Genomic DNA, 14,676 nt, shown 5'->3' with positions numbered 1-14,676 from the left:
GTGGGCATGTGGTAGACCACCAGGGTGCCATGTGGGTGTGGGTGACAGCGGCATACACCTGTCACTGCAGAGGCTCTGTCTTGGCTGGGTACTGGCAACAGAGAGACCAAGAACCATTGTGCCTGTGTGGATCTGGCCACCCAGCCAGATGACTGCTCTTACCCTTACTCAATCACAGGCTTTTTTTGTACAAATTGCAATTACGTGGTAATAATTGGTTTGTTTCCTGTATTTCATACATCAAATATCTGCATGGCCAGCCAGCCAGAGAGAGTCTTTCTGTGGTTCTAGAGGATTAAATACAGGGCCTCTAAAAGCCTTAGTGCTTGAGCTACGTCCCTAAGCGAGAGTCACTATTAGGCAAGGTGACCAGGACCCCTTCTCTGAGTGGCATCAGATTGCCAGTCATGTTTCCCATAATTGATAGCTGCATAACAGTGGACATATCACTGCCATTTGAAATATTGACATTATCCAGTCAATATTTATCCTCCCCCCGCAAGACTCTGGCCCTGGTGTGGCTGAAGCAAAGGCCACAAGAATCACCCCTTCTCCTGGAGAAGAAGGGTGAAGTGAACTGTGCTCTACATGGATCCAGGAAACAAGTGCAAGACTTTCCACACACCCAGTTCAGCAGCTCGATCTTCCGGGGGTCAGTTTCTTCCTCCACTTCCTCTTTCACCTTCCCTTTCTTCTTGCCTTTTCCTTTCCCTCTCCCCTTGGTGGTGGCAGTGGGTGGCTTCTTCTCCTTCTCTGTGACTTTGCTATCCACTGGGGGTGCCAGGCTTCCCAGGGGCTGTGAACCCCAGCAACCAGAGTTAGGAAAAGGTAGTAAGGCCGTCCCTTGTCCCAAGACAAGTACATTGACACCATTTGTACACGCACACACAGAGCTTATATATATATACAAATACACATATACACAGCACATGTGTGCATATACAAGTATGGAGACGAGTGTACACATATGTGTACATACAAGGCACTGATGCACACAAAGAGGCATGCACACACATCTGTATACACATGCGCACACACACACACACACACACACAGTCATTGCAAGTCATTGGAGAAGGAATTCCCTGATATCATGAACCACTCTTACTTAGATTACACAAATACATACTTGGTTTGATGCAATAGCTTTGTGTATTTGAAGTTAATGACATTTTAATTAACATGTTTTTGCACAAAGGAAAAGGTGCTGAGAAGCAAGTTCAAAGGCACAGAAGGGATGTGCCACCGGGTAGCTAATGATAGGAGAACACAATCATGAAGAGGTAGGAGGCAACAGATGTAACTGTGACACCTGTCTGGACGTGAACATGAAGCAGAGCTTATCTGTGGGGAAGAAGCTCATGGATGTCACAGAGCTACATGTGATATGGGGACCTCAAGGGCACAGTGTGCCCCATTCAAGGGAACAGGAGGAGGAGAAGAGGAGGAACATCTCCTGGTCAAGTAGGCAATATGAGGGTAAGTCTTGGTGCAGATAAAGAGCCAGAGTTTAAACACCCTTGACCTTTGAGTGGATGTCCTCTCCTTCCAGACCTGCCCTCTCCTCCCAGGAAATGATTCTGGAGAGTTGTCTGCACATGGACATTCCCTTCTTCCCCACACTTTTCTCTGCTCACTTTGCTGCTTCTTCTCTATCCAGAAGTGTGGCTTGTCACTGGTGCTGGCCTTTCAGGTGACCTGACTTTACCACCTGGCTCCTGCTCTTTCCTATCTGGCCAGGGCTTCTCAGGGTCAAGGTTCCTCTGGGCTCTGCCCTAGTCTCCTTCGCTTCCACTCCATTTTTTCCCTCAGCAATCTCAACAAGGCTCACACTGCCAGCCACCCTTTATTTGCAAAAACCTCTCCTGTCTAGCTTCAATCCACTCCTCTCCCAGAGTTCCTTCTACAAACTTGCACTTCCACTTGCATGTCTCAAAGATACTCTGTGCTTTTATTTGTCAGTTTTCTGTTGTTAGAACAAAATACTTGAAACTGTGCATGCTGTAAATGAAAGATTTATTTAGCTCTCAGTTTTAGAGACTGAAAGTCCAACCAACATGGCACCAGCCTCCGTGGCTGTCTCATACCATGATGGGATCATTTGGAGAGAGAGAGAGATCATCAGGTGAGACAGGAGGCCAGAGACTGGGGAAGGGTCAGTACTGCTCTCACAGGAACTGACCAGGGTACAGTAATCCTTTCACAGGGCAGTGACCATCATGAGCTAATTACCTTTCACCAGGCCTCAACTCTTAAAGGTTCTACAATGCCACACTACCACATTGGAGACCAAACTTCTAGCATGTGAACTTTTGAGGGACAAACCACAGCAAAGCTCATTGTGTCCAAAGTCATACTCAGGAGAACTTCCTTCCAATCTACTCCTTTCCCAATGGTCCTTAGCTCATTAAAGTTGCACCTTATCTTACTAGTTGTGACAGTCAGAGAACTGGGGGTCACTGCTGCCATCTTGCTCCATCCACTTCCCTGTTCCATGATTAATCCTTCCTTATGTGCAGTGGTGTTTTATTGCTTAATTCTATCCAATCATTGTCTTCTTCTCTGCCTCTCCTCCAGGTTCAGAGGTACCTTTCAGCTGAACGACTTCCGTAGTCCTTTAACAGGATCCAGAAATATGCCTCTGGACCCACTCACACTGTCCAGAGTGCTCCTTAAATAAACAAATGGATATCTTAAGTGGGGTGGGACACAGAGATTATGGCAAGGGAGCTGCGTGTATGTTTGTGGAGGTTCCGGTCAGCACAGAGGTGCAGATGGAGTATCTTCGGTGACTGCTTATGCAGACACAATTCTCTCATTCCTGAGCAGGAAAGCAACATCACATAGTCCTGGGAAGACTCATGTCCACATGCAAAAGAATGAAATTGGACCCTTGTCTTACACAAGTAATAACTCAAAACAGATCAAAGATCAAATTACTTAAATGTAAAAGCTTAACCTATAACTCTTAGAAGAAAAAAGGTGAAAGCATCACATTGAATTTGGTAATTCAGTTTATTTTGGTGATACTGGGGTTTGAACTCAGTACCCACACATGTTAGGGAATTACTCTACCACGTCAGCCACACCCCCAGCCCTTTCACTTCAGCAATTTTTCAGATAGGGTCTCTCACTTTTGTTGGGATGGCCTCAGACCACCATACTCCTACCCATGCCTCTCGAGTAGCTAGAATTACAGGCATGAACCACCATGCTGATTTGTTGGCTGAGAAGGGGCTTTGCTAACTTTTTTCCCAAGCGTTGGACCACAACTCTCCTCTTTCCACCTCTCAAGTAGCTGGAATTATGGGTATGGCCCACCATGCCAAGTCATCAATTATTTTTTCATTCATTCGTTATTTTGCAAAGTTTGATAGGCTGACATGATGGACTATCTAGCAAGGTGAAAACATAACAAGGAAAACCATTTCATACCTGGATACATACTTATGTATGTATCCTGGCCCAAGAACAGGTAACCCTAGAACTGCAGGATATGGACATGTGGATTAGTAGCTGGTATGCATGACAAAACTCTTGGTAATTTCTGCAGATGGGAATTAATGTGAGTGAAAATATATATTTCTGTGTTGCTAGAGTGTAGAGCCAGCACAAGGCAGAGAACAGTCTTCTGGGCTGTGCAGGTGAGATCGCACCTTACACAGAGTGTGAAATGTCAGACACCACACTTTAAAAAGAATGCAGGTTGGCACACACCACATGCAGGAGGAGGGAATTCTGCTTCACACTTCAAATATATATTGAACAATCACTTGCTGGGGATAGTATCCCTAATATCCCGTTTTATCTTTTCCGTGTTCACAGGATCTGTAGTGACGTCCCCTCATTAATTTCTGATATCAGTAATACGACTTTTTTCTCTTTTATTCTTAGCCAAGATACAGGCTTATTAATCTCATTGATCTTAGAAGAACTAGAGTTTTATTTTATTTTCCCTGTGTATTTCCCTTTTCAGTGTAACTGATTTCTGAGATCATTTTTATTATTTTCTTTTATTTACTTTACAAAGTAAATTTAATTTTCTCTTCTTTCAGTTTCCTAAGGTGGAAACTTAGGTTGTTGGCTTTAGAACTTTCTTCCTTCCTAAGATATGTATTCAATGCTAGAAATTTGAAAAAAAGTTGTATTTACATCTTCATTTAGTTCAGACAATTTAAAACTTTCTCTTGAGACTTCCTTCATCTATGTGATAGTTAATCACTTAATCTCCTGCAATTGTTTCCCAAACTACAAAACAAGGTGAATTAGAGCTACTTCAGAACCGGGAACGCCAATTCAGCAAAATTCATACACATGTGAGCAATGCTGTTATCTAGACATCAGGCCTTACTGCCAATATCTCCTTTAGATTTTATGAGTCTGGTTCATGTTTGTACCCAGGGAAGGTCCTACATCCACAGATGGAAGAACAAACAGTTCCTATTGGGAAAGGGAACAGATATTTTTTTCTATGCCAAATGTCAGAGAGATAAAGAAGGTTTGCACATTTTGTCTTTTAAAGTGACCCAAAGTTAGGATGTCACTAGACTTCCTCTTGGACTGGGCTTAGAGTTTTTTTCTTCAAAAATGATTAGTTCAAGTTTTTATGATTTGAGATAAATAACTTTGTCACTTGTATATATCAAACACCTATTTTTCTCTATTTATTGTTATGTTTAAAAGTGTGTTTTAACAAAGGGTTTTATTGGAACAGCTTTGGTTTTATTTATTTCTCATTTACATATTTATTTTAATTGAAAAAATGACAGCTTGTATATATTTATGGCATATATGTGATGTTTTTATGATCAAATTGAGTTAACTAACAGATCCATCACCACTTACTTGCCATTTTTATGAGAGCTTTTAAAGTCTACTCTCAGCAGTTTTCAAGTATGAGAAATATTCTTGTTACAGCCACAGGCTGTACAGTAGGTCTCCAGAATGGATCCCTCTCATCTAACCAAAACTTTGTACTCTTTGGCTGGCATCTTCCTATTCCCCACATCCTCGCCCCTGATAAGCACCATTATACACTCAAGTAACTTTCTTTTTTTGCATTTAATAATAGAAAGTATGGGGCTGGGAGCCAGTGGCTCCCTAGTTAGCTGGGAGGCTGAGATTGTGAGGATGGCAGTTTAAGGCCAGCCCAGGCAAAGAGTTTGTGAGACCCCATCTCAACCAATAGCTGGATGAAGTGGTGCTTGTCATCCAAAGGCATGAGGGAGACTAAGATCAGGATGGTCACAGTTCTGAGCCAGCCCAGACAAAAAAGCTCATGAGACCCCCATCTCAACAGAAAAGAGCTGTATGTGGTGATGTGTGCCTGTCATCTCAGTTATGGCAGGAGGCATCAAATAGAAGAGTTGCAGTCTAGGCTGGACAGGGCAAAAAGCGTGACTGTATCTCAAAAATAACCAGAGCAAAAAGGGCTGGAGGCAAGTTGGGGGCCAGTGTCTTATGTCTATAATCCTAGCTACTTAGGAGGCAGAGATCAGGAGGATTACAGTTTGAAGCCAGCCTGGGCAAATGGTTCATGAGACCCTATCTCAAAAAAACCCTTCACAAAAGAGGGCTGGCAGAGTGGCTCAAGGTGTAGGCCCTGAGCTCAAGCTCCACTACCTACCACAGAAAGGTTGTGGGGGGATGGAGTCATGGCTCAAGTTGTAGAGTACCTGCCTAGTAAGTGCAAAGCCCTGAGTTCAAACCCCTGATACTAACACACACACACACAAAAATTCCATTAATAGTAATAGAAACTATGGATAGAAGAAATTTTACTAGGATTGATTTACTGTGTTGGAATTCTTAGTTCTTCCTACCTTATCATATCAAGAATTCTGCAAAGACAATAGATTCGGAGGCGCATATTTCTTGAGCAATTCAAATATTACAGGAAGACTTTGGAAACCATGTATTCCATTGTAGAGAAACAGAGAAGAACCTTCAGCTCCAGGATACAGGTTGAACACCCTGAATACTACTCACACAATAGCAGAGGAGTATGAAAAGTAAAATCTATTCAGGGAGAAGAGGCAGGCTAGAGTTATTAATACATTTCTGAAAGTACTGGTGTGTCTGTGGAATCTATAGGGAAGAAGCTGAAGCTGAAAATCTATACTGTGGAGGTTGCTGTACAGGCAGGATCAAATGTTCCAAGATACAGAGAATGAGGGTTGGTTGTAGGCAGAAGGAATGGTGATGAGTGAAGGGTGCTCTACAGGGCAGGAGACCACCCATACTGAGGCATACTCTAGTCTAGCACTGCAGTAAGCTGAAGTAGAGCAAGCAATTGAGTTCCTGGGTTTCATCTCCAGGAGACACTGGAAAGATGTCTGCTAGCACCAGAAGGGCCAATCTGCACACAGGAGAGCAAAGCTGCTCAGTGGAAACTCTCACTCCAAGGTGGGGGGTTCCATTTCGGCCCCACCCCCAGGGGTGAGAAAGCTCTTGTCAAAATAGGCTTCTATACAGATAAGAAATTCCATCCCTCATTCTGAAATGTGGATGGATAACCAAGTATCTATAGCATTTGAGAAAAACCACAACAGAAAGGGAAAAATGAATCAAGGGAGTGGCTGACATGGAGAAAAGAGATTGTTCAGGGAATTAAGAGAATTTAATCTAATTTGTATTCCTGGATATTATAACCACAAGATGAAGTTTTCTTAGATATTAAAAATATGATTGCCTAAAAGTTTGAAAATTAGTACAAAAGCTACAGAAAATGTTGAGATTTCCAAAACATATAGCAAAATGATAGAGAGATGGGAACTAGAAAATGAAAGGTCAGTCTGAGAGGAGAAAACCAGTAGTTGCTTAATTAATAGTAATTTCAGGAGAAGAAAGAGAGAGAAAAGTGAAAGAAGAAATACTCAAAGAAACAATAGAAGGAAACTTCCCAGAGCTGTCTCAGGTCTTCAGCATAAAGGGTACCTTTGACAAACAGAATGGATAGATACATGAGTTGGAGGTAGTGTTAGCTGCTAAGCAGGTACTTTTAAGGTTAATCACTTATGTTGACTTTAATATGTTCTCCTTTATATGATGGTTAATGTTCCTTCAAAGTTTTATTTTTTCAGAAAAGACCCACCGTGGAAACCAATAAGGAGCTAGCCAAAGTTTCCAAGTCATTCTGATTCTTTTTTTAGGTGACCTAGAGTAAACTTTTCTCACTCTAGTAAATTCTCTAGGAGGTTTGCCCTTCTTATGTTTGTCGTTTTTAATATTAATTTTTCCTCTTTTACTATCTTATATTAATTGTACAAAAATAGATTTCACTGTGAAATTTTCATATAATTATATAATATACTTTGATTCTATTCACCTGTCTCCTTACATTGCTTTTTCTACTCTCCAACTTACCACTGGTCCCCTTCATCTTCCAAAATAGTCCCCCTGTAGGGTTTAAAAGGCTTTAAAAAAATCTATATTTAGGGTGGGAACCAGTGGTAGGTGGGTGGGCATAAGGAAATGGTAGGTGGGTGGGCATAAGGAAAGGGTGAATATGGTGGATGTATTTTGTATCCATACATGAAAGTAGAAAAATGAAACCCACTGGAGTTGTTCTAAGAAGGTGGGAGGGAGGAAGATGGAACATGATGGAGGGAGTAAATCTAAGATATAAGCATATATGTAAATATCACAATGTGTTCCCCTACAACAATTATATACTGATAAAAATTTAAATAGCTATATTCTGCATGTGAGAGAAACTATGAAATATCTGTCTCTGGGTTGGGCTATTTCACATACATTATGATCACCAGTTCCATCTATTTTCCTGCAGATGACATAGTTTCATTCTTGTTTACGGCTGAATAAAACTCCACTGTGTATGTATGCCATATTTTCTTTCCCCATTCATCTATTGATAGGCACCTTGGCTGATTCCATAACTTGGCTATTGTGAACAATGCTGCAATAAACATGGGTGTGCAAGATCCCTGTTGTAAACTGACTTATATTTTTTAAGGTATATACCCAGGAGTGGTATAGCTGAATCATCTGGTAGCTCTATTTAAAAAATGTTTTGAGGAATCTTTATACAGATTTCTGTACCAATTTGTGTTCCCACCAACACTGTAGAAGGGTTCCTTTGCACCCTGCCCCAAATAGATCAGCATTTGTGGTTATATTCTTTATGATAGCCATATTTTGACTGGGGTGAGTTGAATTCTTGATGTAGTTTTGGTATACATTTCCCTGATGGCTAAGAGAACATTTCTTCATGCATTTATTTGCCATTTGAGAATAGTCTGTTCAATTCATTTGCCCATTTATATATGCTGTGTATTAATCCCCTATCAGATGAATAGTTGACAAAGGTTTTGTCTCATGTGTAGACTGCCTCTTCGTTCTGGAAATTGTTTCCTTTGTTGCACAGAAGCTTTTTAATTCAACACAATCCTGTTTTTGCCATTTCTGGCTTTCATTTTCTATAAGCTATTGATGTCAAAGTCATTGTCTATGCCGGTATGTTGAAGTGTTCCTATATGCTTTCCTCCAGTAGTTTCAAAACTTCAGATCCATTAGGATCTTTCATCCATTTTGAACTGTTTTTTGTACAAGGTGAGAGACAGAGGTCAAGTTTCAGTCTTCTGAGTGTGGGTTTTCAGTTTTCCCAGCACCATTTTTTGAAGAGGCTGTTTTTTCTCCCATGCGTGTTTTTGGTACCTTTCTTGAGAATCGGGTTGATGTAGCTGCAGAGTTTATTTCTGGGTCTTCTATTCTATTTCATTGGTCTAAACATCTTTTTTGTGCCAGTCGCATGCTATTTTTATTACTATGGCTCTGAAGTACAATTTGAAGTCAGGTATTGTCATATCTGCAGCATTGCCTTTTCATGCTCAGGATATCTTGAGCTATTTGAGGTATTTTGTGCTTCCATATGAATCTTAGGATTGTTTTCCTAGTTCTGTGAAGAATGTCATTGGAATTTTGATGAGGATTGCGTTGGGTCTATAGATCAATTTTGACAGTCTAGTCAATTTCATAATAATAATGCAGTTGGATATGTAAGGTCTTTCCACCTTCCAGTGTCTTCTTCAATTTCTTTTTCAGTGATTTATAGATTTCATTATAGAGGTCTTTCATCAACTTGATTAGGGTTATTCCTAGGGTTTTTTTTTTTTGAGACTATTATAAATGGAATTGTTTCACTAGTTTCTTTCATTATAAGTATATAGAAAAGCTACTGATTTTGTATGTCGATTTCGTATCCTGCTACTTTGCTGAAAGTGTTTATCAGACCTAAGTGTTTTGTAATGGAGTCTTCAGGGTCTTTTAAGAATAGGATCATACTGCCTACAAATAAAGATAAGTAGACTTCTTCCTTTCCTATTTGTATCCCTCTTATTCTTTTTTTCTTGCCTTATTGCTGTGGCTAATATTTCAAGCACTATAGTGAATAAGAGTAGATAGTGTAGACATTCACATCTCATTCTTGATTTTACTGGATATTCTTTCATTTTTTTCACCATGTGTTGGCCATGGTTTGTGGTATGTAATTTTTATTATGTTGAGGTATAACCCTTTTATCATGTCCAAGACTGTTTCAGTGTCTGTTGAGATGTCTTGTGACTTTTGACACTGAGTCTATTTATGGACTGTATTAATGTTTATTGAATTGCATATGTTGAACTATCCTTACATCCCTGGAATGAAACAATTTCATCATAGTGTATGATCTTTTTAAATGTGTTATTGAATTCAGTTTGGAAGTATTTATTGAGGATCTTTGCATATAGAATGCATATAGAATATGCATCAGGGAAATTGGTTTGTAACTTTCCTTTTTTGTTGGGTATCAGGGTAATACTGGCTTCATAGAATGAATTTAGAATCATTCCTTCCCTTTATTTCTTATGGAACAGTTGGAGGAACATGTTAGTTTTTCTTCAAACGTTTGGTAGGGCAGAATACAGCAGTGAACTTGGCTAGTCCTGAGATTTTCTTTGTTGGGATACTCTTTAGTTCTCACTGCTTCTTATAGATCTGTTTAGGGTGTTTATATCCCTTTGATTCAAATTTAGTAGCTCATGTGTGTGTAGAAACGTGTCCATTTCTTCTAGATTTTCCAATCTATTGGCATATGTTTTCAAAGTAGTCAGTAATGAACCTCTTGATTTCAGTGTTATATGCTGTAATATCCCTCTTTTCATATCAAAATTTTATTAATTTGGGTCTTCCATGTGTTTTGGTTAGTTTGGCTGAGGGTTTGTCAACTTTGTTATCTTTTTAAAGAAACAACTCTTTGTTTCATCAATCCTTTGAATTGTTCTTTTTTTCCTTTTGCAGTACTGGGGTTCAAACTCAGGGCTTATATCTTGAGCCACTCCACCAGCCTTTTTTTATGAAGGGTTTTTTGAGAAAGGGTTTCATGAACTATTTTCCTTTGCTGGCTTGGAACTGTGATTCTCCCGATCTGCCTCCGAGTAACTAGGATTACAGTGAGCCACCAGTACCCAGCTGTTCTTTTATTCTTTATTTCATTAATTTCTGCCCTGATCTTATTTCTTTTCTTCTATTAATTTGGGGTTTGGCTTGTTCTTGTTTTTCTAATATGTTGAGATACATCATAAGGTTATTTATTTGAGATTTCTTTTAACATATGGCAATAAGCTTCCTACTTAGGCCTTTGTTTGCTATATCCCAAAGGTCCTAGTAAGTTGAGTTCTCATTTTGAGTCTACAGAACTTTAAATTTCCTTCATGACTTCTTCAATGACCCACTGATCAATAAAAAGTGTATTATTCACTTCCCATGTGTTTGCGTAGTTTTTGTCATTTTTCTTCCTATCGGTGTATTTATTTATTTTTTTATGGTACTGTGGTTTGAACTCAGAGCCTCATGTTTGCTAGACAGGTGCTCTACCACTTGAGTCATGATCCCTGTCCTTTTTTGCTTTAGTTTTTTTTTTTTTTTTTTGGATAGGGTCTTCTGTTTTTTCCTGGGGCCAGCCTCAGACTGTGATCTTCCTTCCTACACCTTCTATGTAGTTGGGATTATAGACACATACCATTATGTCTAGCTTATTTGTTGACATGGGGACTCACTAACTTTTTGCCTAGGCTGGCCAAGAACCATGATCTTCCTGATTTTTGCTGTCTGAGTAGCTGGGGTTTCAGGCATGCACAACCATGCCTGACCTGCTATTGATTTTTAGTTTTACTCCATTGTGATCTGATAAGACAAAAGAAATTATTTTAATTGTTTGTGCTTGTTAAGAATTGCTTATAATAGCCTAAAGTATGATCTACCTTGATAAACATTTCATGGGCTGCTGAGAAGAATATGTGAATACACATGCAGCTGTTAGATATCAGTAGAGGTCCATTAAGTTTATTTGATATATTGTGCAGTTTAACTGAAATTTCTTTGTTAGCTTTTTTGTCTGGATGACCTACCTATTGATGAGAGTGGGGTGTTGAATTCACCCACTATAATTGTGTTGTGGCTTATCTGTTCCTTTATGTTCTGTGGTGTTTATTGAAATTGGGTGTACCAACATTCAGTGCACACATATTTACAATTGTTCTCTTTGTGATGGCTTGTTCCAATTATTAATATGTAGTGACTTTTTTTTTTAATACCATCTAATTTTGGCTTGTAGTCTGCTTTGTCATATGTGAGTATTATTACTCCTGCTTGCTTTCAGTGTCTTCCATCTTTTCACCTTCATTCTGTGTGTGTTTCTTTGCCAGTGAGCTGAGTTTCTTGCAGAGAGCAACAGTTGGGTCTTGTTTATTAATCTGTTTGTCTGTATTTTTTAGGTGGAGAGTTAAGACTATATTTAGGGTTAGTATTAAGTGGTATGTGTTAAATTCTTCCTTCTTCATCTTAGAGGTTTGTTGGCTTACTGAGTTATTAATGTTTGATTCTTTTCTAATTCTCATTTGTCTTTCTAATCCCCTAGATTTTCCAGTTGTCATTCTTGTGTATGTGTTTCTTCCTCTTCTCTGTGTTGTATAAAGTATCTTGTACAATGCTGGCTTACTTGCCATGAATTGATTTAGTTTATGATTACCATGGAAGTTCTTTATTTCTCCTTTGATTTCAGTGGTTAACTTTGCTGGACATAGTAGAATTGATTGAAAATTATTTTGTTTCATGGATTAAAATACCTCAGTCCATGATCTCCTGATCTTTAGGGGTTTTGCTGAGAGGTCTATTATTATTCTGATAAGTTTGCCTTTGCAAGTAACCTGCCTCTTCTCTCTTGGATCTTTCAGTATTCTTTCTTGGTTCTATACTTTTGGCATTTTAACTACGACATGGAGAGGTTCTTTTCTTGCCATGTCTATTTGGGGTTCTAAATGCCTCATGTACTTGGACATACATTTCTTTGCCTAGATTTTGGGAGAATTTGTGTTATAATTTCATTGTATAAGTTTTCTTTGCCTTTAGTCTGTATCTTGAATTCCTCTCTGTACCAAAGATTCATAGGTTTGGTCTCTTGATTGTGATCCAGAGGTCTTGGATGTTGTGGTCATGATTACTATTTTTTTATTGCTATCCAAGAGTGATAATTCTTCAACCTCAACTTTAATCCCTGATATTCTTTCTTCCATCTGGTCTAATATCTTTGTTATGATTTCCTTTGAATTTTTAAATTTTGATTTATTGAGCTTTGTTTCCAAAATTTGGGTTGTTCTTTTTTTTTTTAAGAACCCCTACTTCTTTCCTGAATTTCTCATCTAATTCATTGAATTTCTCACTTATGTTGTTGAATTTGTCAGGTCTTGAATTGACTTTTTTACTTCCTTGATCTGTTTATTTGAATCTTCTTTGAGGTCATTGATCAGTTTTAAAAGTATACTTTTATGTTCTTTATTCTGCATTTCAACCATTTCAGTATCTTTGGATTCAGTTTTTGAAGAGTTGTGAACTTTTGGGGGAGTCATGTTGCCTGTTTCTTCATATTTCTTGTTCTTCTAGGTTGTGATTTTCACATATGTTGGGATGGGTATTTCTTCTGGTTTTATTTGAGGAGCTTCATAGCGATCAACATTCTTTTGAGTGCTCAATCCTCAGTACCACTCAGAGGGGAGAAAAAGCCATCACAACAGCAGCAATAACAATACAAAGCAAATATAGACATACAATTGAAGACAATTACCATATAAAAGAATATAGCATGATAATGTAGGATAAATTGCAATGTTAAAAATTAATTAAGGTAAAAGCAATAATAAATGAATGAAATATAGGAGGGTCCAGGGGAAGGGAAAAAAAGAAAGAAGACTCAAGATTAAATAAGAGAAAAATGTGAGAAAGAGGAAAGAGCAAGAGATAAAAATCCAAGTATGACATAAAAATATGTAAAATAGATAAAGATAAGAAAGGAAAGATTTTTAAATAAAGTAAAAGCAGTACTGAAAGGAAAAGGTTTTTAAAGAAAGAGAAAAAGTTTAAAATATTACAAAGAACTGGAGAAGCTTTGCTCTGGATTCTCTGATATTGGAATCTGCCAGGTTAGGGAGTATAGTACATCCTAACTGGAGTCTATTGTAGTTCTTACTCTTCAGGCTGGTGCTGTCTGTGGGCTGAGGGCTGGCAGGACTAGGGTCAGTCACCAGCTTTAATACTGCATTCACTTTAGAAGCTTCTTTTCTTTGTGTATATGGAGCCACTGCTGGCCTTAATGAGTTTTGTGGCCTATGGGTAGAGTATGTCCCTACTTGCTCCAGAAGCTTCCCAGTTTGCTCTGTGGACAGCAAATGGCCAATCAATGGGGTGCCCCTCAAATGCATTGGAGAGTGGAGGAAGAAAGTGAGCACTGAGTTCTGCACTATAGGGGAGAACCAAGGAACCCAACACTGTCTGCAGATCCTACCCAGAAATAAGCCATTGTGGGAGGGAGTCAGCTTCAGAAATGGAGCAATCCACTGGACCTGGGTTCAGAGCTCTCAGTCTCACATGGCAGCAAACCACAGAGATATAGCTCCAGAGGCAGTGAAGCTTGGTGGGCTCAGAGCTTTCAGTTTCTTCAACACTTCATAAGCAATGGGGCCACCGACCATCATCCACAGTCCAGGCTCCCTAATACTTAAAATTCTTAGCAGTCAGCATTTAACTTTTCCCTTCCATGACTGCCTCTCATGCCATCCACATACTATGGCAAGATGTCCCCAGGCTCCCTAACTTGCAGTTGCTCTTTGTTTTTAGGCCCCCAGAATAGCTCAGTATCAAACAATACACCCCCTCTCAAGATTCCATCTGGCTATAGAATTTGAGACATGGGGAATGACAAAATGGATTTCTTTTCCAATATTGCTCTGTCACACAGGAAAAGTAACTGTTACTCCAAATTCCCCCACTTGACTTAAGGCTTATAAGAACTGTGGGCTTGTTGTGTGGCTTTTTGTCACCAGGACTGCCTGGCTTACCTTGTGGTAATGCTCACTGAGGTGACCATCTAATTTGTCACAATTCCAATCTACTATCTTTCCCCATCCAGAGCTCCCCAACTGCCCACCTGCCATTTTTTGAATACGCAATGTATGAAGAAGCATGATCTCCCACTAAGCATGGTCAGGAGTGTGCCTTCCTGTGTGTGTGATGACTAGTCTTTCTTATATCAATATGTATAGGGACTTTCTCCAATGAAAGTCCCTTGTGTTCTTTGTTCAGGAAGACATGCTTGGAAATTATCCTCAGAGCTCTCCTTACTGC

General features: G+C 39.3%; 1 protein-coding gene across 1 annotated transcript in view; it reads right to left on the bottom strand.

Moving 5' to 3' along the window:
• The window catches only part of Trpm1 (transient receptor potential cation channel subfamily M member 1), a 105,309-nt gene that overhangs the window by 58,376 nt on the left and 32,257 nt on the right, over window positions 1–14,676 (bottom strand). Inside the window, exon 11 of the mRNA XM_074061489.1 lies at window positions 626–796. Within this exon, the coding sequence (XP_073917590.1) occupies window positions 626–796 (171 nt within the window). The remainder of the gene's footprint in view (window positions 1–625; window positions 797–14,676) is intronic.

This window comes from Castor canadensis, chromosome 19 (genome assembly GCF_047511655.1).
Source record: "Castor canadensis chromosome 19, mCasCan1.hap1v2, whole genome shotgun sequence".
Lineage (NCBI taxonomy): Eukaryota > Metazoa > Chordata > Mammalia > Rodentia > Castoridae > Castor > Castor canadensis.
The sequence above is the reverse complement of the archived record's forward strand: the minus strand, read 5'-3'. Positions and strand labels throughout refer to the sequence as shown.